At 39.0% G+C, this 21,066-nt stretch overlaps 4 protein-coding genes and 1 pseudogene across 5 annotated transcripts; 4 read left to right on the forward strand and 1 right to left on the reverse strand.

Annotated features, from left to right (window-relative positions):
- The first annotated feature begins 116 nt into the window (after nt 1-116).
- LOC110166123 (transitional endoplasmic reticulum ATPase-like) lies at nt 117-7,794 on the forward strand. Its single transcript, XM_055158133.1, has 18 exons — nt 117-296; nt 492-603; nt 1,363-1,535; nt 1,606-1,748; nt 1,971-2,101; nt 2,571-2,702; nt 3,457-3,559; nt 3,642-3,775; nt 4,154-4,289; nt 4,361-4,473; nt 5,084-5,248; nt 5,340-5,462; nt 5,897-6,109; nt 6,243-6,421; nt 6,510-6,639; nt 6,712-6,870; nt 7,080-7,231; nt 7,314-7,794. The coding sequence occupies exons 1-18, from the start codon at nt 274-276 to the stop codon at nt 7,414-7,416; spliced, it is 2,424 nt and encodes an 807-aa protein (XP_055014108.1). The 5' UTR covers nt 117-273; the 3' UTR covers nt 7,417-7,794.
- Nucleotides 7,795-7,923: 129 nt separating this feature from the next.
- On the forward strand, nt 7,924-8,878 carry ndufb7 (NADH:ubiquinone oxidoreductase subunit B7). Its single transcript, XM_020931353.2, has 3 exons — nt 7,924-8,199; nt 8,485-8,653; nt 8,731-8,878. The coding sequence occupies exons 1-3, from the start codon at nt 8,088-8,090 to the stop codon at nt 8,816-8,818; spliced, it is 369 nt and encodes a 122-aa protein (XP_020787012.1). The 5' UTR covers nt 7,924-8,087; the 3' UTR covers nt 8,819-8,878.
- A 52-nt stretch (nt 8,879-8,930) lies between these two features.
- Nucleotides 8,931-16,254, reverse strand: tecrb (trans-2,3-enoyl-CoA reductase b). 2 transcript variants are annotated; one of them, XM_055158135.1, is made up of 12 exons: nt 16,159-16,254; nt 13,787-13,837; nt 12,173-12,224; nt 12,047-12,091; nt 11,605-11,708; nt 11,133-11,248; nt 10,862-10,967; nt 10,696-10,768; nt 10,575-10,618; nt 10,440-10,497; nt 9,539-9,627; nt 8,931-9,457 (listed from the first exon to the last, which is right to left on the reverse strand). In XM_055158135.1, the coding sequence occupies exons 1-12, from the start codon at nt 16,171-16,173 to the stop codon at nt 9,284-9,286; spliced, it is 927 nt and encodes a 308-aa protein (XP_055014110.1). In that variant the 5' UTR covers nt 16,174-16,254; the 3' UTR covers nt 8,931-9,283. The 2 variants fall into 2 exon arrangements, with proteins under 2 accessions (XP_055014110.1, XP_055014109.1); XM_055158134.1 differs by lacking the exon at nt 16,159-16,254 and having other exon boundaries at nt 13,787-16,118.
- Nucleotides 9,869-9,986, forward strand: LOC129410463 (5S ribosomal RNA; annotated as a pseudogene).
- A 1,913-nt stretch (nt 16,255-18,167) lies between the features above and the next one.
- Nucleotides 18,168-20,993, forward strand: dnajb1b (DnaJ heat shock protein family (Hsp40) member B1b). Its single transcript, XM_020931370.2, has 3 exons — nt 18,168-18,510; nt 19,813-20,417; nt 20,501-20,993. Exons 1-3 carry the CDS (start codon nt 18,300-18,302, stop codon nt 20,732-20,734), a joined length of 1,050 nt encoding a protein of 349 aa, XP_020787029.1. The 5' UTR covers nt 18,168-18,299; the 3' UTR covers nt 20,735-20,993.
- Nucleotides 20,994-21,066: the final 73 nt, after the last annotated feature.

The following is a 21,066-nucleotide window of genomic DNA, read 5'->3' on the forward strand; positions in this document are numbered from 1 at the left end:
ACAATGTTGTAATTAAATGGTTTAGCTGTACTAATGTCCCTTTAACTGTAGAGAGGCAACACTGGTGTGTGTTTAAAAAAAGATCTGATGTGGATGAGACAGTTGGTCATATTCAGACCTCTGATAAACAGCCACAAACATGGAGTGCCGCGGAGAGAAAATCTAAAACTTCTTCTGCAGGATATTTCCATAACTCGTGTTCCTTCAGATTTAGGTGAAATACCTTAAAAACAAGTTGTACATCAAAAATAACAGAGACAGGAAACAGACAGCATGCCAGGACCTGGAGGACCAGAGTGAGTACAATAACAGTTTGCATGCATAGTTTGGAAATAATCAAGATTTAGCTTTCAATTTAAGCTATTTAATGGTTAGAAGAGTTGCATGTTGCTATGTGGTTGCCAAGTGCCAAGTCTAAATTGGGCTCAGAGTCACATGAAGAAATGAGAGCTTCACAAGTGCGTCTCACTCTCACTGTGTTTGTGTTGAAGCTCAAAGGGAGAAGACTACTCCACAGCCATTCTCAAGCAAAAACACAGGCCCAACAGGCTCATAGTGGACGAAGCTATCAATGAAGACAGCAGTATTGTCTGCCTCTCACAGGTCTGTGTCCACATATGAAAGTTTACATACAATAAAACATCACACAAGTGGATAATTTAAAAAGAAATTTAACTGGATTGACCTTATCAAAACAAAACCACAAAGTAAGTAATGATAAGTAATAAAGCAATAAATAAATCAACAGTTTTGGTATTACAGTATAAGATTGCCAATTAACAATATTGCTTATGAACATAAATTTAAACAAACTTTATTGATTCACAAAGGAAATTATTTGGACACAGTAGCTCACATCTCACAATATATTATAATAACAAAGAGCAAAAATATAAAAGGTAATAGGTAATTAAATATAATCAGCAAAATGCATATGTAATAAAAGAAAACATAACATAATAATAATAAATAAACATAATTAAGTGTTGGTTAATTTTTAAAGGTTTCAATAATAACTTATAACCTTTTTTAATGTTTGACTATTTGCGCTTTAGTGACTGTTCAAGGACATTCAAGACAGCAAATCATTTGTTTATGTTGGTTAGAAGTACACAGTTGCACTGGGGCAGTTTGAGAAACTGCCGGGATGAAAATCAGCACCTCAAAGTCAAAGGCCATGCTTCTCATTCAGAAAAAAGGTTTTGTTCAGCTCAGTCATACTGATGAAACTCGGAGTAGAGCCTCTACTCCCCCTCCACTCACAATATCATGATTAGTTAGAAGCCACAAAATGATAGGATTAAAAAAACTAATATATGCCCACTTAAACTTAACATCTGAGACAGAGCTTGACTTTACTAGAATAAGACAGAAGAGCTGCAGTTCTTTCGAGGTGACACAGTGGTGCTGAGAGGCAGGAAGCGTCGGCAGACGGTGTGTATTGTGCTCACTGACGCCACCTGTGGAGATGACCGGATCCGCATCAATCGCGTAACTAGGAGCAATCTGCGCGTCCGCCTTGGTGATGTCATCAGGTACAAGGTCCCATTCATAAAACAAGAAAATGCATGAAAATAATGTGTTACTTTAATGCATATGCTGCAGTATAAATGCTTGTCCGGACATCAAGTATGGCAAAAAGGTCCATGTACTCCCCATCGATGACACAGTAGAGGGTCTGACTGGAAACCTGTTTGAGGTCTTCTTGAAACCCTACTTTCTGGAGGCTTACCGGCCTGTGCACAAAGGTATTCTAATCATTTCACATTATGAAAGGGACAGTATGTCTGTGCCATACGCTAGGGGTGAAGCTTGCCAATGGCACAGTATGGCTGCCGCATGTGAGTCAGTCTGCCATAGCGCATTTGTGATTGTGTAGCAAATGATTTAAACTACAGTAATGTGTACAATAAGGGCTGTATAAATAACATGGTATTGATCTAAATATGTGTGTGGCTGTGTGTCGTCAGGTGACATCTTCTTGGTGCGTGGAAGCATGCGCGCTGTGGAGTTCAAAGTGGTGGAGACAGATCCCAGCCCACACTGTATTGTTGCCCCAGATACAGTCCTTTACTGTGATGGCGAGCCAATTAAAAGAGAGGTGTATAATAATTACACTACAAAAGGCACATTTGTTTTTTCTTCTGTAATTATGTTCAGACCACCTTTGAATTGAACTGAACTTTCTTCAACATTGAGTTAGTGTCAATCAAATCCACTAACCTATATTTTTGGTCTGTCTACCCGAAGTCAGTGGAATAGAACAGGACCTGAGTGTGTCTCAAGTTTAAAATGTAAAAAGCATGAAAAATTGGACAAGGAAAATATTTGAACAAGTTTAACATGGGTTTAGTAAGTTATAGAGAGAAACCTAGATCAGACCATCTCAATCTGTGGCCATTGCAAGATGTGAGATGCCTGTAATAATCACAGTACATACAAAACATTAAATCAAAGGAACAATGTGTGAGAAAAGAAATGGATTAAATTATGGAAGTTAATTTTAAGTCTTTGGATTTTCCAAAAAAATCACAAATCTGCTCATAATTGTAATGTTTGTTGTTTTCGAGGATGAGGAAGAAAATCTCAACGATGTGGGCTATGACGACATTGGGGGCTGTAGGAAACAACTTGCACAGATCAAGGAGATGGTGGAGCTTCCTTTAAGGCACCCTGGACTCTTCAAGGCCATTGGGGTTAAGGTGCAGTTGATTCATCATTATAATAAAACTCATATGACAAGTTTTCATGTTTTTCTAACTATTACTTGGTTTGGTGGTAGTATCTTTTTAAAAGATTATATAGTTCTATATCAGTTAAGTGGCAATTTGTGGAGAAAAGTTGAGAAAAAATATACAAAAATACATGAAGTAGTGGTGAGTACTAAAACAGAATACCTATCCATGTAATGAACCTGAAAAATTCAATCCAAATTGTGTCAATTTACACACAAAGAGGGCATTTTTAGACAGTTTAAACTTTTATTCAACCAGTTAGAGGTGATGTAATTTATTTTTGTGCAATTTAGACATGTTTTGGCTCTCAGGGGTGGTCCTATTCACAGACAGGGGAGTAAATCAGTGTAGGATCACCACTGTGTGCACTGCTTAACATTTCTAGTGGAGGGTCCGCCACCTGCTTGTCTCCATGGAAATGTTATTGCTTTGTCTAGAATGTTCCACTGTATAGATTAAACCTATCTATCACAAGAGAGACAAGCAGGTTACAGCACTGCGCTACATTACATTTCAACAATTCAGATCTGTGGAGAGTCACCCCTTTTCACAGAAGGAATTATTGTATTTTTGGGCAATAGAAGCACCCGTAATGAATAAATGGTAGATGGTAGATGGTAGGTAGCACACCCTCCACCAAAGCTGCGCAGTGCACCTTTAAATGTCCTGTTGTAGACAAGTTTGTGTTTTTCCTAATATTTACTGTCCCCTCTGCACACAGCCTCCCAGGGGTATTCTGCTCTATGGACCAGCAGGCACAGGGAAAACCCTAGTGGCCCGCGCTGTGGCCAATGAAACGGGAGCTTTCTTTTTCCTTATCAATGGTGAGACACTGGTATTCCCAAAGCTTTAAGTAGAGCTAAAATGGTGTAGCTGAATTTGGCAATGTTATCATTTATTTTGTAGGACCTGAGATCATGAGTAAGCTAGCAGGAGAGTCAGAAAGCAACCTCCGAAAAGCATTTGAAGAAGCAGAAAACAATGCTCCCGCCATTATTTTTATTGATGAGTTGGACGCAATTGCTCCCAAAAGAGAAAAGGTGAATATAAGTTGTTTGCCACCTTTGATATATTATAAGGGTCTTAATATAGCTCATTCACTGCATCTATTCATGGGTTGCAGAATGATGTTGCCATAGCAATTAACACTTTATAACCAAACATTATATCTTTTGAATGAGAAAATGGGTCCTCAAAATGTTGCTTATAGGCCTACAAGCGCAATTGAATTGTCTGTATTTTTATCACACATTTTATATTAGAAAAAGAAAAGCAGAGTAAAAACAATATGGTTGACACAGTATTTTACTTTCTAAAAACTACAAACTAATTATTAGTAGATTTATCTAATTCTTAAGTGCGTCAGAAATATAGACATAGTCCTAAGTCTTCCTCCTGTTCTCATATTTTGTGTGTAGACCCATGGGGAAGTGGAAAGGCGGATTGTGTCCCAGCTCCTGACCCTGATGGATGGCCTAAAGCAGCGGGCTCATGTGGTCGTCATGGCAGCCACTAACCGCCCAAACAGCATTGACCCTGCCCTGAGGAGATTTGGTGATGACACTTTCAAACCACATGGACTGCCAAATAACAGGACATGTATTGACAAAGACACTGGTTTACAGGCAGATTTGACAGAGAAATTGACATCGGGATCCCAGACTCCACTGGCAGGCTGGAGATCCTACAAATCCACACCAAAAATATGAAACTGGCAGAAGATGTTGATCTGGAGAGGGTAAGTCTGTACATTCATTAATAATATTAACATTTTAATTGTTTTTAGTTTCTGTCTCAAAATTTTTATTCAGTTAATTGTGCACATTACAAAAAATAAAGTGAATTGCACATTTATGCAAGAATAATAGGCATTTTAAATGTATACCTATTCAGACTGCAAAAAGACAGGGAAAATATTTCCTCTGCAGAGGAGCAGTTAATTACCAAAATAAGTGCACTCTTACAATCTGAAGATTGCAGCCATTCAAATTGAAATTTCACTGATTCCATTGTACCTAATGTTGTGTGTTGTGCTTTGCCATATTCTTTTGAGAGTAACCAGGAGACCACTGAAATAATTTTTGACTATTTTAATAATTGTTAATCATATTCTGGATCATAAACAGATTATAACACATACCATTTTCTTGAAAGCGGCACTGTCATTAAATCCAAACAAGATCAAATTGTGTTTAAAATATTATCCATCAACAAGCATCTGTTTAAACTGGTTCATTTGAATAAAACAATAAATACAAATCTCCAAGTTACTTTTACTGCTGATTAAACAACTTCTTAAAAAACTGTTAGTTCTATATAGTTATTTTTCCACTATTTCTGTGTGGCAGGTGGCTACAGAGACCCACGGCCATGTGGGTGCTGATTTGGCAGCTTTGTGCTCAGAGGCTGCTCTACAGGCCATCCGCAAGAAGATGACCCTCATTGACCTGGAAGATGAAACCATTGATGCAGATTTGCTCAACTCTCTAGCGGTCACCATGGACGATTTTCAAGTAAACTCTTTTTATGTATATGTACTTTTTTGATCCTTCTCATGTATCAGACTATTAAAACTAGATGAATATGTGTAATGCTCCTGTCTAGTGGGCCCTGAGTCAGAGCAACCCATCCGCCCTGAGAGAGACTGTAGCTGAGGTACCACAGGTCAGCTGGGATGATATTGGGGGGCTGGAGGAGGTCAAGACTGAACTACAGGAGCTTGTTCAGGTACAAATAAACTTCAACAGGTGTGGAACACCACAAGGTTTTTAAAGGCTCCGCCTCAGCACAATTAAAATTTTCACCATGATGCGAATCGCTTTTGTCATATATCATATATTGGCACTCTCACTGTAAGAGGGTCCTGGGTGTGGGGCACAGTCGCTCAGGTCTAACCGTCCATCCTCCATCTGATCTATATTATTTTACTGCACAACTTGTGTGTGCATAATGACAAACAAAACACTTTATCTCATGAATAACTAACAGGAGAAGTTGGTGAAGAATAAATCATTTTAGCTTAACCTAGAGCTACAGTAAACAGACACAACTGATAGAATAATCTCTCCAAGTTGACTAATTATGAAAACAGCACATGACCATCCATTTTATATTGTCATATTACCCACCCAATAACGTATTTTTGCCATCTCTTCCCTAAGTATCCAGTGGAGTACCCAGATAAGTTCCTGAAGTTTGGGATGACCCCATCACGAGGAGTGTTGTTTTATGGACCTCCAGGCTGTGGAAAAACTTTGTTGGCAAAAGCCATCGCCAATGAGTGTCAGGCCAACTTTGTTTCCATCAAAGGCCCTGAGATGCTCACCATGTGGTTTGGTGAATCCGAGGCCAACGTCAGAGATGTCTTTGATAAGGTGTGTAGGGCCGTCAGACTGAGGGGGTTAAGGGTGCTCATTTACTTAGGGGCTCACTGCACAAAGGGGCCGGGGCATTCACATAGAGAATATGCAGTTTCTGAATACATTTCTTGGTTATTTATTTTTTCAGGCACGACAAGCAGCTCCTTGCATCCTATTTTTTGATGAGTTGGACTCTATTGCCAAATCTAGAGGAGGCGGGGCAGGTGATGCAGGTGGGGCAGCAGACAGAGTTATCAACCAGATCCTCACTGAGATGGACGGCATGTCTGACAAAAAGAATGTCTTCATCATTGGTGCCACTAATAGGTTTGTATTTTCATATCCAATCAATATAAAAAAGTAATAGTGAAAAGAAAAGTGAAAGTTTAACTAATTTGGTGTTTCCTCTCACAAGACCTGACATTATAGACTCAGCCATTCTGAGACCAGGGCGTCTGGACCAGCTCATTTACATCCCGCTGCCAGACAAACCTTCGCGCATGGCCATCCTTCGGGCAAACCTTAGGAAATCTCCAGTGGCTCGAGTTAGTATTCTGAACCTCTGACCTCCTTAGAGGTCTTTTGTTAAACACTGTATAACATGTTTCCTTTTCAAGGATGTGGATCTAGAATACATGGCTGGCATCACAGATGGATTTTCAGGTGCAGATCTAACGGAAATCTGCCAGCGAGCGTGTAAACTGGCCATACGTGAGGCTATAGAGGCAGAGATCAAAGCTGAACGCCAGAGGCAGAGCAGACCAGGCATTCCCATGGTGAGTTTTTAATAGGTTTTAATATTCTTATCGACAGCACTCCACTCCTCTGCTCTACCAGGCTGACCAGTGTCTGGGACGGGGTGAGACAGTGGGACAGTAACAGTTCCCAAAAGGGCGGCTGTGTGTTTTGCAACTTTCAGCCTTTGGACTGGGAACACACATATGCATTCTATTTTTATAAATCAATTAAACATATTCTAACGCAGGATGAGGACTATGACCCAGTGCCAGAGATCAGAAGAGATCACTTTGAGGAAGCTATGAGATTTGCACGCCGTTCTGTCAGTGATAATGACATTCGAAAGTATGAGATGTTTGCTCAAACACTCCAGCAAAGCAGAGGATTTGGAAGTTTTAGGTAGGCCTACTTAAAATTTCATAATTCATACTAAAGATCAATAAATGCTCTATTCAGACCACATCAAACTTTCTTTTCATAGGTTTCCAGAAAGTACAGGTACGCGAAATCAAGGAACTTCAGGACCTGGCCCAGCAAGGCCAGGTCTATACAGAGAGGAAGGAGATGATGATCTCTATCAGTAGAGAAACTGCTGTGTAACAGTAATGAAAGGAGATATAACACATAACACATTTGAAACTTTTGAACTTATTGTGTTTATAGGCCTATTTCATTAGCTAAGCTTCAGATGGAGGAACAGTCCAAATCTTTCATGCAATCAGTAATCTAACTTGGTTAGTAATTAAACTGGGCCTCACACAGCCTGTAGGTTTTGTTGAAATTTCTTTCAAAAAAAGAGACCTTTATCAAATAGTAAATAATATAGTAGGCCTATTTATTAGTCTATTTCACACAGCTCATGACTTGTTTCACTTTGCAGCTTTGCATTAATTGAGTCAATAAATATAAAACTAAACAGCCTACCTCTCTGGTGCAGCTTCTTTTTAGGCAACACTTATGCTCCGTAGTTTTTTTTTTTTTTTTTTTTTTTAACAAATTACAAAAATAAATAAATAAATTAAAAACAAACAAACAAAAAACTTTATTTATCATGTACAAAGAAAGTGCGACAGTGGAAGTGCGCTTTTTGCGACGTACCGTCAAGCTGTTGATTTCCGGTGGGAGACGGAAGTCGGACTACGTTGTTTGTGGAGGTGACCGAATGGCAATTTGTGAAATAATTTAGGAAATATATTATTCAGTTATTATTTTAGATATTTATTTTAGTGGGCATCCTAAAGGCAACGTTGCAGTCATGGGTGCGCACTTAGGTCGACGCTATATCACCGAGACGGACACAGAGCCAGATCCTGCCAAGAAATACGAGTTTGACCCGATGTATGGTTTTCCCGAGAGAAAAGAAAGAGGTTTGTGTTGCATTCTTAACGCTACGAGAGAAATAAATGAAATGCAGAGAGTGCAATTGAAAGCATTTATTTGTTACATTTAAGATCTCTGTACAAGACACTAGTGGTAAGGTAGCTAATGAAGTAGCCAAAATATTGTTTACCCTTCATCAAACACATATACAGTATTTGTCATGAATGCCTGTCCAATACCCCATTAAAACTCCTGTGACAAACGCATGAAAATGACTATATCGTTAATTGTTTTTCTTCATTTAAGTTCAAACTGTTATCTACTTTCTGCAGAGATGATCGCGACGCAGGAGCAGATGAACCTGGCCCAGCTGCCTCTGGAGCAGCGGGACTACTGCGCCCACTACCTCCTGAAACTCATGAAGTGCAAAAGAGACAACTGGCCGAACTTCCTGGCCTGCAAACATGAGAGACACGACTGGGACTACTGTGAACATCAAGAGTAAGCACTGTCATTAGATCATTTTAATTTATGATTTTCTTCCTTTTACTTCTCTCAACTTTATGCTCTGCCCATAGTTATGTGATGCGTATGAAGGAGTATGAGAGAGAAAGGAGGCTCCAACTGAGGAAGAAGAGAATAGAGGCTCAAGCTGAAGCTGCATAATTATAACTGTATCTGTTCTCTGTAAATACACACAATAAATCATATTGTTTAAGGTGTTAATTGTATGTTCTGTTAAAATATATTCAGACTCAAATGAAATTGGTGACAAACATGATTTTGTTTTACTTTTATTAATAATAAATTACATCAAAAATTGACAAAATTAAAAGGTAGATTGTTGTAAACAGACTGAACATTTTGAGCAGTTAAGAAACAGCAAAAGCAAAGACAGTATTTGTATTTTGTTGCCTGCACTATTTTATGCATAAAACGAAAAAAAAAGGGATTAATTTCTTAGTTTTTTTTTGCATTGAACAGAAAATATTTGCACATTAAATGATTAGCAAGCAAAATGGGCTAGAGACCAGTCTGAATTTTTCGAGTGCAAATGAAAAAAAAAAAGTGAAACCAAGATTGGGCTGAATATTACAAGCTTGAAGACAAAACAAGAAGCTCTGAAGTCTTCTACAGAACAAAGGGCAGGATGGGCGAGCGGAGAGGGGGGTAGTCTCGAAACTCCTTCAGGTAGCTCCTGTGCTTCCCTTTGGCCCACACAGTCATCTGGATGAAGCCCACCAAAGTGAAGAACGCCACCGGCAAGCACTGTGTCATCAGTGTGAAGCCTAACCAAGAGCCCAGCTGCAAACGGGCAGGCATATACTATGTTATACCACCAGATGGCAACAACAGGACTACCAAAGAGTAAATTTATGTTTTTACCTCATAAGTGTAGTTAGGGCATGAAACCAAGAGAAATATCCAGGTGAATGGATTTTTAGTGGGGTAGGGAATCTTTCTGGTCTTTGAGCCTGAGACAATTGAAGACAGTAGAATAAATATTAAATTTAAATGGGCATAGGCAAGTTAATTAAATATAATGCAAATAACTTCCAAATATGTTAAATAAGATTTGTCATCCCTACTAAGGGGAGAATAATTTACAGTTGTCCAAACTGTTGGATGTCCTAATTGCACATACCCACTGGAGACTACATGTATGTACATTTATACTTTATTAATGCTCTTGTCTAGTGTTAAGATATCTATGATTTATGTGGCCATACCGGCTTGTCAAAGCCTGATCCCGTCAGATCTCAGAAGCTAAGCAAGGCCGGGCCTGGTTATTACTTGTATGGGAGACCACTGGGAAAATCAGGTACCACAGGGGGGCGCAAGTTGTAAAAAAAAAAACTAAAAAAAAAACTGTTGTTGTGTCCTTAGGCAAGACACTTCACCCTCATTGCCTAGTATGAAAGTGGTGTGTGTGAGTGTGTAAGAGACGGTGGTGGTCAGAGGGGCCAATGGCACAAATTGGCAGCCTCACTTCTGTCAGTTTGCCCCAGGGCAGCTGTTGCTACAGTAGTAGCTTACCACCAGTGGGTATGGAGTAAATGAATAATCCTCTGTAAAGCGTCTTTGAGTGTCCAAAAAAGCGCTATATAAAACTGATGCATTATTATTATGACTATCACATAACATAAATGTAATGTGGATGTAGTTTGAAAAGTCTTTTCCCGTGTACCACCACTAAGGAACTAAAAACTATGTTGTGTTGCCAATATTTGTGGGGTACATGTAACGAATAAATGCTTTGTTTCATGTAGATAGATTTTGTGCATACCTGGTGGACGAAGGTTCCTCAGAGCAATATGGATGGAGAAGTTGCCAATCTGACAGAACTAGAGAATAATAATTATTAATTATGATGGTCATTACTGATTCAAGATTTAAGGCTAAATCATCTTTTTATTCTTACCAGGAAGACAATGAGGGCCAGTCTTATTTGCTGCTCCCCATAGACTGGAAGAAAAATAAGACAGTTATAAAAGTTGACATAATTTAATGTAGCTGAATTAAATAGAATGCAATTTACTCACTGGGTGGTGTGTACAATGGGTGATTGATGTAGTAGGCCATCCATGCTGCAAAGCCCCAATAATATGTACAGTTCTTTAAAAAAAAAAAAAAAAAAAAAAAGGGGTGGGGGGGGGTGTTAACAATGTACAATATACAGCGATGCTTTAGATTTTTTTTATGTCTTACTTTAAAAATGTTGCGCAACGGCATGGTTCCATGAGAAAAGCGGTGGACAAATAGGGTTTCAAGCAGTCTTTTGACATAGTGGAAAGAGTGACACATACAAGCCAGGCTAGGAGCAACAGAGACATTAGACATCCTAAGGATGCTTTGTTAAACTGGATTATATTATAAAAACATGTACTCTGGAGTAAAATGTTAATAGTTTTTGTTGTGAAAGATAAAATATAAAAGGTCGGATTAAAGGTGAAACAACCTGCTTAATAGAAACACTTACTGTACAACCCAGTGTTTACTGGTGGTGAAGTCATATTTGGGTGCATAAATAAATGGGACTCTGAAGTAGAACATGAGATAAATGACCAGTGGACCAGTGTATTCTGTCAGGAAGACCTGAAATCACAAGACACAAACAGCTGAAAATGTGGAAAAAACAAAAAAAAAAAAGTTTAACATAGGTAGATATTCAAGTTTAAATTTTCTAATTTGCAAGATACCAGATATATTATGAATAATACTTTAAATGTGCATTACCTTAGACTTTATGCTAAAACAACTGTTCTTCTACCATTTTATCAGACACACAAATCTGATATCTTATTATAGCAATCCCATCCGGTGTAGAGCTACAACTGATATCATAATAACCCTGGCTACACAAACCCTCTGAATATAGCTATACTTGATCCCACTGCACTCTGATGTATTCGGGCTTGTGTTTGAGAGCACAATGTTCCTGTGTGACTCACTGTGACCCAGCTGATCTGAGCCCCCAGGTCTCTAAAGTAGAACGTGGCTGTTGTTCCCACAGGCAGATGCTGTAGGACGTCCTCATCCTTCAGAGACTTCCCCTCTAAGAAACAGCACAGTTTAGACACATTATAGCAAGCTAACATTTAACAGCATTACGCAGTAGTTGTGCAATTAGATGGCAAAAAGTAAATTCTTTTTTTTTTTTTTTCACTTTTAAAAAAGGTCTTGGTGGTCTAAACAACACAAATGTTTTCCAGTGTATTCTAATGGGTTTGGGATTTTAAGATATTGGTATAAAATACAAATGAAACCAGTTGTGTTGTGTACCAGTCCAGGTTGGAGCATTACGATACGACCAATATTTTTTTTTTTAATTATGTTTTTGCCACTTTTTGTGTCTATTTACAGTATAAAAGTATGCCATTCTTTTGCACTCACTGGGGTCAAGGCGAATTGACTGTCTGGCAGGATAAAACTGAGGATCTGGAACAGAAAAGAGAAACAACTTATAACAATAAAGATTATAACCGAATGAAACTTGTGAGGGTTGTAATGTGCACTCACGACTCTTGTGGAACATAGACTTGATCTCCCCTATAGTGGCATTTGGCTCCACCTACAAACACCAGCACAACAAATAAAGTAAACACACAATACACAAGGCAACAAATCACCTTTACACTTCCATTTGCAACAGTGATTAGAGGTAAATTTAGCTCAAGCTACTCGTGCCACAGACGATGGGCATTTAACAGCTGGTCACACCGTATCTGTATGCCAACAAGAATCAACAACAGAAGTGATATTGCATTGTAAATATATATATATATATATATATATATATATATATAGGTCACAATTTATTTTCCTCATAATAATAAACAATACAGACACCTAATAATAACAAATGTAGCATGTGGTTTGGAGTAGAGTTCAGGATTTAGAGGAAGAAATTTGACTTGGATTTGCAGTAGACCTATCAAATTCAAAAGATACAAGCATATCATTCACATTAGAGATGACTGAATCGCAATCTCAGTGTTCATTTCAGTAAACAGATTGTTTGTAAGAACTATTTCAGTGATACAAGGGTAACAGTTATCTTTAAATGCTTATTTTGTTGTATTATTTATTCATTCTGAGGGAAAATCAGATGAGACATTACACTAAATTAGACTATTCTAAATAGGAGAGTTTTGAAATATACATGTAAAATTAGCCTACACAAGAGCCACATTTGCCTTTCAAATAAAAAGGTATTTATAAGTATTACAAGTATATAAACATGTAAACATTTTAATGTGTGCTTATGATGTAACGTCAGTGATTTGAAAGCACTGAAAACAGTTCTCAGAATAACTGACTGCATAATTTACTTTAATTAGCAAGCTATCCGACACATTCAGTGTCTGGATTTTTGATTGAGTTTCCAAAGGGTGTGAGTCTGGTGACTGTGCTGCTACGTGACATAGCTACTGTGCGTGTGTGTCCTATGTAAGACTTAAGGCCATAAGCAATGAAATGACCTCACTGAGTGACCCCTCACTGACCCCCGCTGTACACCCTGCTTCTTTTAAAGCTGACATGAGTCTGCAATATTACAGAAAGTTTAACTCTAACACAGCTCTGTGGCCTTAATAAAAAGATTACTTAAGAGTCAAATTAATAGCTGCTAAACCTGGAGAAGGGGTTAAATTGCAGATGCTTGTTATCACCATGAAAACTTAAACTTAAAAGGATGCATAGGATATGGCTGCTCCATGGGGCAGTCTTTTATTATCAGCCTGATAGAGTAATCCAGTGTAAACACCAAGGACACACAAGACCAATACTATAAACCTCCCAAAGCCAGAATATTAAGCAGAGGTATAAACACTAAACCTGCAAACTATAAAAGGCTTAGATGTCATATTTTAATGTGGATAAGAATAGACTTGATATCAACACCCAAGCTTTGGCCTGCACTACAGCGGACTGCTACAAAATTACTGTTGCATAATGTACATTTTGATTTAATTCAGAAAGCAAATAAATGTGAAAAATATGTATATGAAATGTAGATGAGCTAATAATAGAAAAAAACGGCTTGTAGGTGCTGTTTTCCTATCAGTTTTTGTTAACAGTTTTCTATAGGGCTCTGAATGAAGTGTGAATATTTAAAATATAACATTTTCTTACCTTATCCAGGAAGCAGAGCTTATCCTTAGTCTTGGCATCAAGAATCTCCACCTCAAAGAAAACAACAGCCTTTTTAGTTTTTTTGGCAGGTTTGCGTTTGACGGGTGTGACTGGTGTTAGGGGCGCCACAGACGCCCCATTAGGTAACTTTTTCCCGCTAGCTTCGAGTGCTAGAGCATCCATATCCTCAGTCCTCCCCTGCCCCTCTTAGGCCCTTCTTGTCCTCACTTTTCCCTTGGTTCAATCGTCACTGTCCACCTCTCAGATGTCTGCTACAGAGCCACGTTTTAGGAGAGGGTGTGCACTCAGCTGTGGACATAAATCTGCCGGCCCTCCCTCCTACTATCCGTCAATCTCTCTCTCACTCTCTCTCCCTCCCTCACTCATTCCACCACACTGCTTTATTTAACTCCAGCCCACCCCTGGAGTGCAGACATATGCCACATGTGTGCACAGTCTACAGGAATGCCCCAAGCCTTCATGTCCAACTGTCTACAGCTCATCATTTGCATTTCACCCATTAGGGACATTGGGAGGGCATGTTTTTAACTCCACCCTGTTGGTTTTGAAAACTGACTCCTCGCTAAAGAACTCCTGACAACATGTGACATCTCGTTCATGGCTAAGAGGGAAGAGGCATATATTATGACAACAATCCTGTCTTTGCCTCTTCAACTAATTATCAACTACTGCAAACTTTACATTAAACTATCACCACAAACAGACCTGTGTGTGTCAGGTACAGATTTTACACCACTTGAAAAACAGGCTTAGAATTTGGAAGACCTATACAAGGGTTGAGTTCAGGGTTGATATTACACTGAGGGCTTATGTGGGGCATTTCCCTTGGTGGTACCCTCTCAGTTAATGACTGGCCAAGAGGGGTACAGTTTCCACAGTGAATGAAAGACATGTGGTCACAAGTGGTAAGATGAGAGGGGGTGGTAGTAATAGGACTTAATACATTTAAGGCAATGGAAAACCTTCATGTATTAACAATAATGTAAAAATTTATTTTAAAAATGTTTCATTTTGATTGTACTGTTGTTTTAAACATAAAAAATAGTGCTATTAATATGTTAGTCAGCTTTTCCTTTATTCACTGGTTAGGTACCATACAGTAACATTTGACCCTTCTTATTATAGCAAATAATGCTGTGTGGGTGCCCTGTGCCAGGCAGGCATACTGGCCATGTTTACCTCCCCTGTGGCTCTATAAAAAGAGTGAATCTGGCAGTGCCTTTCTGTATCCCAGTCTCTCCGTGCACTTAGAGGGAGAGGGACCTGATCAAATGCAGATTCATTTTGGGTATGTCAGTCATCTGTGTTTTAGCAGGTGAGCAGAATTACTATTTTTTTAATAAAAATGTATAGTAATATGCTAAGGTTACTGTTAATAATGGTTTGTGCAGTCTTTGCCAAATCGTTCTTTTAATGTTTGTCACAGTGCAGTCAATGCAAAATAAATATTTCATTATGCTTCTGTGGCTGTGATTATATGCACACTCCTAATCTGAAAATCTTCTTGAGTTATAAAAGTATTAAGATTTACATACAAACAGCAAAATCATGTAAATTCTTTCTGGTCACAGCCCCTCTGATAACCCACATCAGATTTTGTGGTTAGCATGTCATTTAAATATTAAATGTACAGAAATCAGATAATAATCAGATTTTGATGTGCATGTTGGATTGACACTAACATCTACATAGACACTGATGGCATTTTGTTTTTTTTTGTCTTGACAGATACCAAAGCTGCAGGTTTGATGGGTTCAAATCCTGTCTGGTGGCTTTCAAAACTTTCAGTAAAAAGCACACGACCGCATTTAACACCAGAATTCAAAATAATTGAAATTCAAACTAAACCGATACACTGTGTTTATCTCAAAGAAAGATAGGCTACTGATGAGCTCTGGTGAGTGCACTCATTTACACCATCCATAAATATTGCACTGTTCACCTCGTTGACCGGGTAAAATCTAGATAAACCATGAGGCAATGAGAGATTGCCATTGTCCTACTCATCGGTGTCGTTCACAATTTCTAATAATTCGCGAGCAAGGAGATCACAATGGGTAGACAATATGATCATAGACAATCATCTATAACCACTTTCGTAACATGAATAATGTTGAATAAACAATGTCCAATACTATTAGGACGTTGCAAAATACGGTCATAACCTCGGCTACAGCAAACAGCAAGGCGCTCATGACAGGCGGCGCTGCTGCAGACCCACGTCCAGTCTTCATTCTGGCTACCTGGACCCATCATTTCGCCATTACAAATGTACATGTTTGTGAATATTCAAACAGTGGTTCCCATATTGCGTCTCATTGATGGTTTAGAGTTTCACGGATATTACTTACCTCGTAGTGCTTCATCTTGACGGACGCGAGTCTCTTCCTTAATAGGATATTGAGAGACGGGGCAGCTTCCAATCACCGGGGTAGTATCCAAGCGCCATATCCGTAATAGGCGGGGCAACGCGGGCATTGTGCCAATCAGCATAAAGAATACAAGGACATCCTGCTTACAAGATAACGAATGCAGCCAATGGCATCATGGGATAAAGAGACACGGTGTAAACGTTATAGGATTTATATGAACGTGCGCCGGCGCCCACTGACTGTATCCCATGGATAAACATAGTTGTGTGCTGTATCCTGATAGTCCAATGGTTCTGCCATAATTAAGACCAGACTGACTGATTCTGGGGCAAGGGAGAAATAACAGTGGTTCTCAAATTGGGGTCTCATGGAACCTTGTTATGGCTAGAGTCAGATGGTTGATTTGTGGATACTTCTGGATATGTGTGGATGCTTGTAAGTTATACAGACACAGCCCAGGTTCTCTCATGAGTCAGTAAGTCACTAAAAGAAATTTGGGCTACAAATGTGTGAGGTTAATTTGAAAAGACAGCAGGTTTGGGATGCTGTGTTTTCACCCCTCAGGCCTGTCAACAAATTTTAAGGGAGCCTGAGACACAAAAGGGGGCCCACGCAGCCCCCTTTTATAGAAGTATGAAAAGAGTCCAATTATGGGCTCCTAAGACCATGGTCCTGGGGCAATAGACCTCTCTGCCCCCCTTATAAATTGCCCTGTCCATCATCATCATTGAGCAAGAACAAAAGGTAAAGCTTTACCTAAACTAAGCATGAATTACTATGGGGGATACACGCGAAAATATAAATTTCCCAATTTGAGAAGAGACAGAGCTTATTCACTCTAGTTACACTGGAGGGCTATAGGGCTAATGGGCTACATTGGGATGAAAACATTCATAGATTAACATTAGTTGGGGGTTTCATTAAGGTTCAAATATACTGTAATTTGGCCTGGTGGCGTCATCAGCTTTTGGTAAATGGTGGTCACATTTTTATATAGCAATAACATCTCCATAATGTCAAACAAGTGGCAGATTCACCATCAGAAAAGTTATATAGTGCACCTTTAATTTAAGGACTACAAGGCCATTGTAAGATATTCTGCTTTTGTGAAATATACTGAGTCAACGGCAGAATCAACAGACACACAAATTTCTAATTAAACAATAAACTCATCTGAAAATGTGTTAATGCTACACAACACATGGATGACATAAAAACATAGCCTTTTTAGGCCAATTTTGGAAAATACACAGGACACGTAAGTCGTCTGTAAGAGTTAACTGAAGACACACCTAGAACAAACTGGTTTTGTCTGCACATGCCTATACTTGATGAAGGATTTTTAAAGTCCAAGAATGTATAGTGCATTTGTGTAAAATGCATTGGTCAAATACCATAACTTTGGGTTGGGTCAAGACAACCTGCCAAAGCTGTAACTGTGCACTTTGCACTGAAGGTCAAGCAACAGAAAAGTTTATCAGCAACACTGTGCACACCCTAGTACAGAAAGAAGGCATGGGAATATTTTGCACATGTAGCACGTAGATGTGTCATTTATATAAGAAAAAAATAATAAATCTCATGATAGTGGAACATTTTTGATATATTGTTGTGGCATATTCATGTATTTATTTAGGCGATTAAATATATATATATATATATATATATATATATATATATATATATATATATATATATATATATATATATATATATATATATATATATATATATATATATATATATATGTTCCATTACAGGACGGGCTCTAGAGAACATGATTTCCTAAACATGAAATGCCTATTCATTCTATACACATGAGAAGGACCTGATTTGTTAATTTCAGGTCAGATCAGATGTTGGAGAAAGCGTCCAAAACTGAAACAGCCCGAGGGTCCTCGAAGGCTGTGCGTCAGCTGTGCGTCCTGACGCAGCGCGGGGCGTGGAGCTGTCAGATTGTTCTGGCTTATTTGAGAACAGTCTGGAAGTTTCCACACTGTTTATAAAGAAAAGGATCACGCTGTAGCCGACACAGAGAGACTAGACACAAGATTAACATCTCTACGTTTGTCATCAGACATAGACCAACTAAGTACGATTTAAAGGCGTTCGAAGTCACTATGGGTAAAGACTACTACGACATTTTGGGGATTAAGAAGGGGGCATCAGAAGACGAGATAAAGAAAGCATACCGCAAGCAAGCGCTTAAATACCACCCAGACAAAAACAAGTCACCAGGAGCAGAAGAAAAATTCAAAGAAATAGCCGAAGCTTATGATGTTTTGAGCGACCCTAAGAAAAAGGACATCTACGACCGTTTTGGTGAAGAAGGTAAGGACCGTCTTACTCTGACTATTACTATAAAAGTTAAAACAAAGTTATCTGACAGTAAGATAAATGCAGTAGCTCTGTGGTGCTCGTGTAATGGCGCCTAGTTTGCCCTTCATTCAGGATCAGAGTCAGGACTTTGCCAGCTACATTTTTTATTCTTATCTAAACCACAGATGCCATCTAAACATGCTGATCTCGAAAGATGTTGAAAAAGTAACGTCACTTCACCTGCACGTTAACTGGACACGTTTTTTACCAAGCTAGCTGCGACTCTTTTGACAGCACGAAGGGGGATTAGACCCTCTGTGCCCACATTTGGGATGGTTTAACGATGGCGTCATTTCATTCATTTTGGTCTGTGAACATATTCAAAGATTACTTGACTGCACGTGAGTTTTTAAAATTAGTTTCAGCTGTTCTAACAGTAAATAACTGTGTCTGAACTTGACTAATGTCTCAGCATGGTGCTGATGCGTTGCCACAGAAACATAGACTCCTCATTAACATCTGGTGGTTCTGGGCAATGGCTCCAGATCACATTACAACATTCATCATAATAGAAATGGGGACAGCTATAATTCATATTTTTAAAATGCATTTTTGTTGTAATACAGGAAGTTAATGGATCTAGTCATTAATAGAAATGGGCAGGTTCAACATTTGTGAATGTACCTTGCAGATATTTCATTACAATGTAACTTTTTGAAAAACTGAAGTTTACAGATCCCCCAAAATGACAACAATTATTCAAAATGTAGGGTTGGACATCTTCCATCTATCAGAACAGATACTCACATAGGGCTTTTTATTAACACATATAGCCTTGCTCAGTGTTTTTCCTATTATTCCCATGTGAAAGTATTGTCACATACAAGAAGCTGAAAACAGCCAATAGATACATGGGCAAAACTGAAAGCCTAAACCTTAAAATGAGAAAGTAGCACAGTTTGCACATTGGTGTTACATTCTGCTGTCTGGGCAGTGCACTTTATGAGTGTGATTTGCAGTGGGTAGTTATAGCTACAGAAATCATGAACTAGTCAAGGAAACTTTTTTTTTTTTTTAAACTTAATTTGAAATTTTTCTTAAAAACATAAATATGGCTATTAGTATTGATTTCAGACTTTTAGACAGTGGAATGTAAAACACAAAAAATCCAGTTTATTGCTCTAAAGTTTAAACACTATAGCACGGCCCTATTAGGCTTCATTGTTAAAATAATAACCTGGAGCATAGACATACACAACTGTGAGCCTTTTTTGTTGCTGATAAAATATACATTTTTGTATTTTGTGCTTTTAGGTCTAAAGGGCGGTGGACCCACAGGTGGCAGTGGAGGCCCAGGCACCTTCAGCTATACTTTCCAGGGAGATCCTCATGCAATCTTTGCAGAGTTCTTCGGTGGACGTAACCCCTTTGAACAGTTCTTTGGTGCTCGCAATGGTGGCATGGATGAGGAAATGGACACTGATGACCCATTCGGCCGGTTTGGGATGGGAGGCATGGGAGGTGGGGGAATGGGGGGATTCCCTCGCTCCTTCAGCAGTGGCATGGGCGGTATGGGTGGCCATACTAGTGTTGTGAAGAAACATCAGGACCCTGCTGTGGTACATGACCTACAGGTCACTCTAGAGGAAGTGTTGTCCGGTTGTACAAAGAAAATGAAAATCACACGAAAAAGACTAAATCCTGATGGCCGAACAGTGAGGAGGGAGGACAAAATTCTGGAGGTACAGATCAAGAAAGGATGGAAAGAGGGCACCAAAATCACATTTCCCAAAGAAGGAGATGAGACTCCGACCAACATTCCTGCAGACATAGTGTTTGTGTTAAAGGACAAGCCTCACCGCCAGTTCAAACGGGACGGCTCGGACATTATCTACACAGCCAAAGTCTCACTCCGAGATGTAAGTGCAGTTTCAAAACATATGTTTTTTTTCACTCTGTGATTAGAAGCATGTGTCTGATTTTTTAATTTTTTTGTGTTCAGGCTCTTTGCGGTTGCACAGTCAGTGCCCCCACGCTTGATGGCAGAACAATCCCAGTATCAAACACTGACATTGTTCATCCTGGGATGAAGCGGCGCATTAACGGTGAGGGCCTGCCTTATCCCAAACGGCCGGAGCGCCGAGGAGACCTGATTGTGGAGTATGAGGTGAAGTTTCCTGAAAGGCTCAGTCAGGGCGCCCGGGACACCATTGCACAGGTGTTACCCCGCTCTTAAACGGGACAGATGGGACTCCGTTTACACTAAGCTGCCAGCAGTTTGTGGCACACTTCAATCAATGAGAGACTTTGTCAGGCATTCAGTGCTCATGTATATACGACCAATACTGTTCTGTATAAAGAATAAAATCATATTTTTTTCAGAATGTGGTTATAGCAAAATGGACACTTGTACACTTAAGTTAAAGTGGATACATAAAAGAGAGTGTTATATTTTTGGTTTAAAGAGTTTTGTATTAAAAAGTTATAATGTTAAAGACACTTTTCATTTTGTCTTCCTAAGAGCACATTAGTTTGTTTATAGTCATTTATTTTTTTACTTAAATTTAT

The sequence above is a fragment of the Boleophthalmus pectinirostris genome, unplaced genomic scaffold, assembly GCF_026225935.1.
Source record: "Boleophthalmus pectinirostris isolate CB_2022bp ecotype Guang Dong unplaced genomic scaffold, ASM2622593v1 HiC_scaffold_22, whole genome shotgun sequence".
NCBI lineage: Eukaryota > Metazoa > Chordata > Actinopteri > Gobiiformes > Gobiidae > Boleophthalmus > Boleophthalmus pectinirostris.

What these genes read in the sequence shown, in the direction of transcription:
- LOC110166123 (XM_055158133.1), top strand. Translation starts at nt 274, where the DNA reads ATGCCAGGACCTGGAGGACCAGA. An exon ending in TTGCTCCCAAAAGAGAAAAG is followed by an intron (nt 3,776 to 4,153) that starts GTGAATATAAGT and finishes TTTTGTGTGTAG; the next exon opens with ACCCATGGGGAAGTGGAAAG. An exon ending in AACTACAGGAGCTTGTTCAG is followed by an intron (nt 5,463 to 5,896) that starts GTACAAATAAAC and finishes CTCTTCCCTAAG; the next exon opens with TATCCAGTGGAGTACCCAGA.
- ndufb7 (XM_020931353.2), top strand. Translation starts at nt 8,088, where the DNA reads ATGGGTGCGCACTTAGGTCGACGCTATATCACCGAGACGGACACAGAG. An exon ending in TCCCGAGAGAAAAGAAAGAG is followed by an intron (nt 8,200 to 8,484) that starts GTTTGTGTTGCA and finishes TACTTTCTGCAG; the next exon opens with AGATGATCGCGACGCAGGAG. An exon ending in GACTACTGTGAACATCAAGA is followed by an intron (nt 8,654 to 8,730) that starts GTAAGCACTGTC and finishes CTCTGCCCATAG; the next exon opens with TTATGTGATGCGTATGAAGG.
- tecrb (XM_055158134.1), bottom strand. Translation starts at nt 13,969, where the DNA reads ATGGATGCTCTAGCACTCGAAGCTAGCGGGAAAAAGTTACCTAATGGG. An exon ending in GTCTATGTTCCACAAGAGTC is followed by an intron (nt 12,092 to 12,172) that starts GTGAGTGCACAT and finishes TTTCTGTTCCAG; the next exon opens with ATCCTCAGTTTTATCCTGCC. An exon ending in CTCAGATCAGCTGGGTCACA is followed by an intron (nt 11,249 to 11,604) that starts GTGAGTCACACA and finishes TTGTGATTTCAG; the next exon opens with GTCTTCCTGACAGAATACAC.
- dnajb1b (XM_020931370.2), top strand. Translation starts at nt 18,300, where the DNA reads ATGGGTAAAGACTACTACGACATTTTGGGGATTAAGAAGGGGGCATCA. An exon ending in CGACCGTTTTGGTGAAGAAG is followed by an intron (nt 18,511 to 19,812) that starts GTAAGGACCGTC and finishes TTGTGCTTTTAG; the next exon opens with GTCTAAAGGGCGGTGGACCC. An exon ending in CCAAAGTCTCACTCCGAGAT is followed by an intron (nt 20,418 to 20,500) that starts GTAAGTGCAGTT and finishes TTTTGTGTTCAG; the next exon opens with GCTCTTTGCGGTTGCACAGT.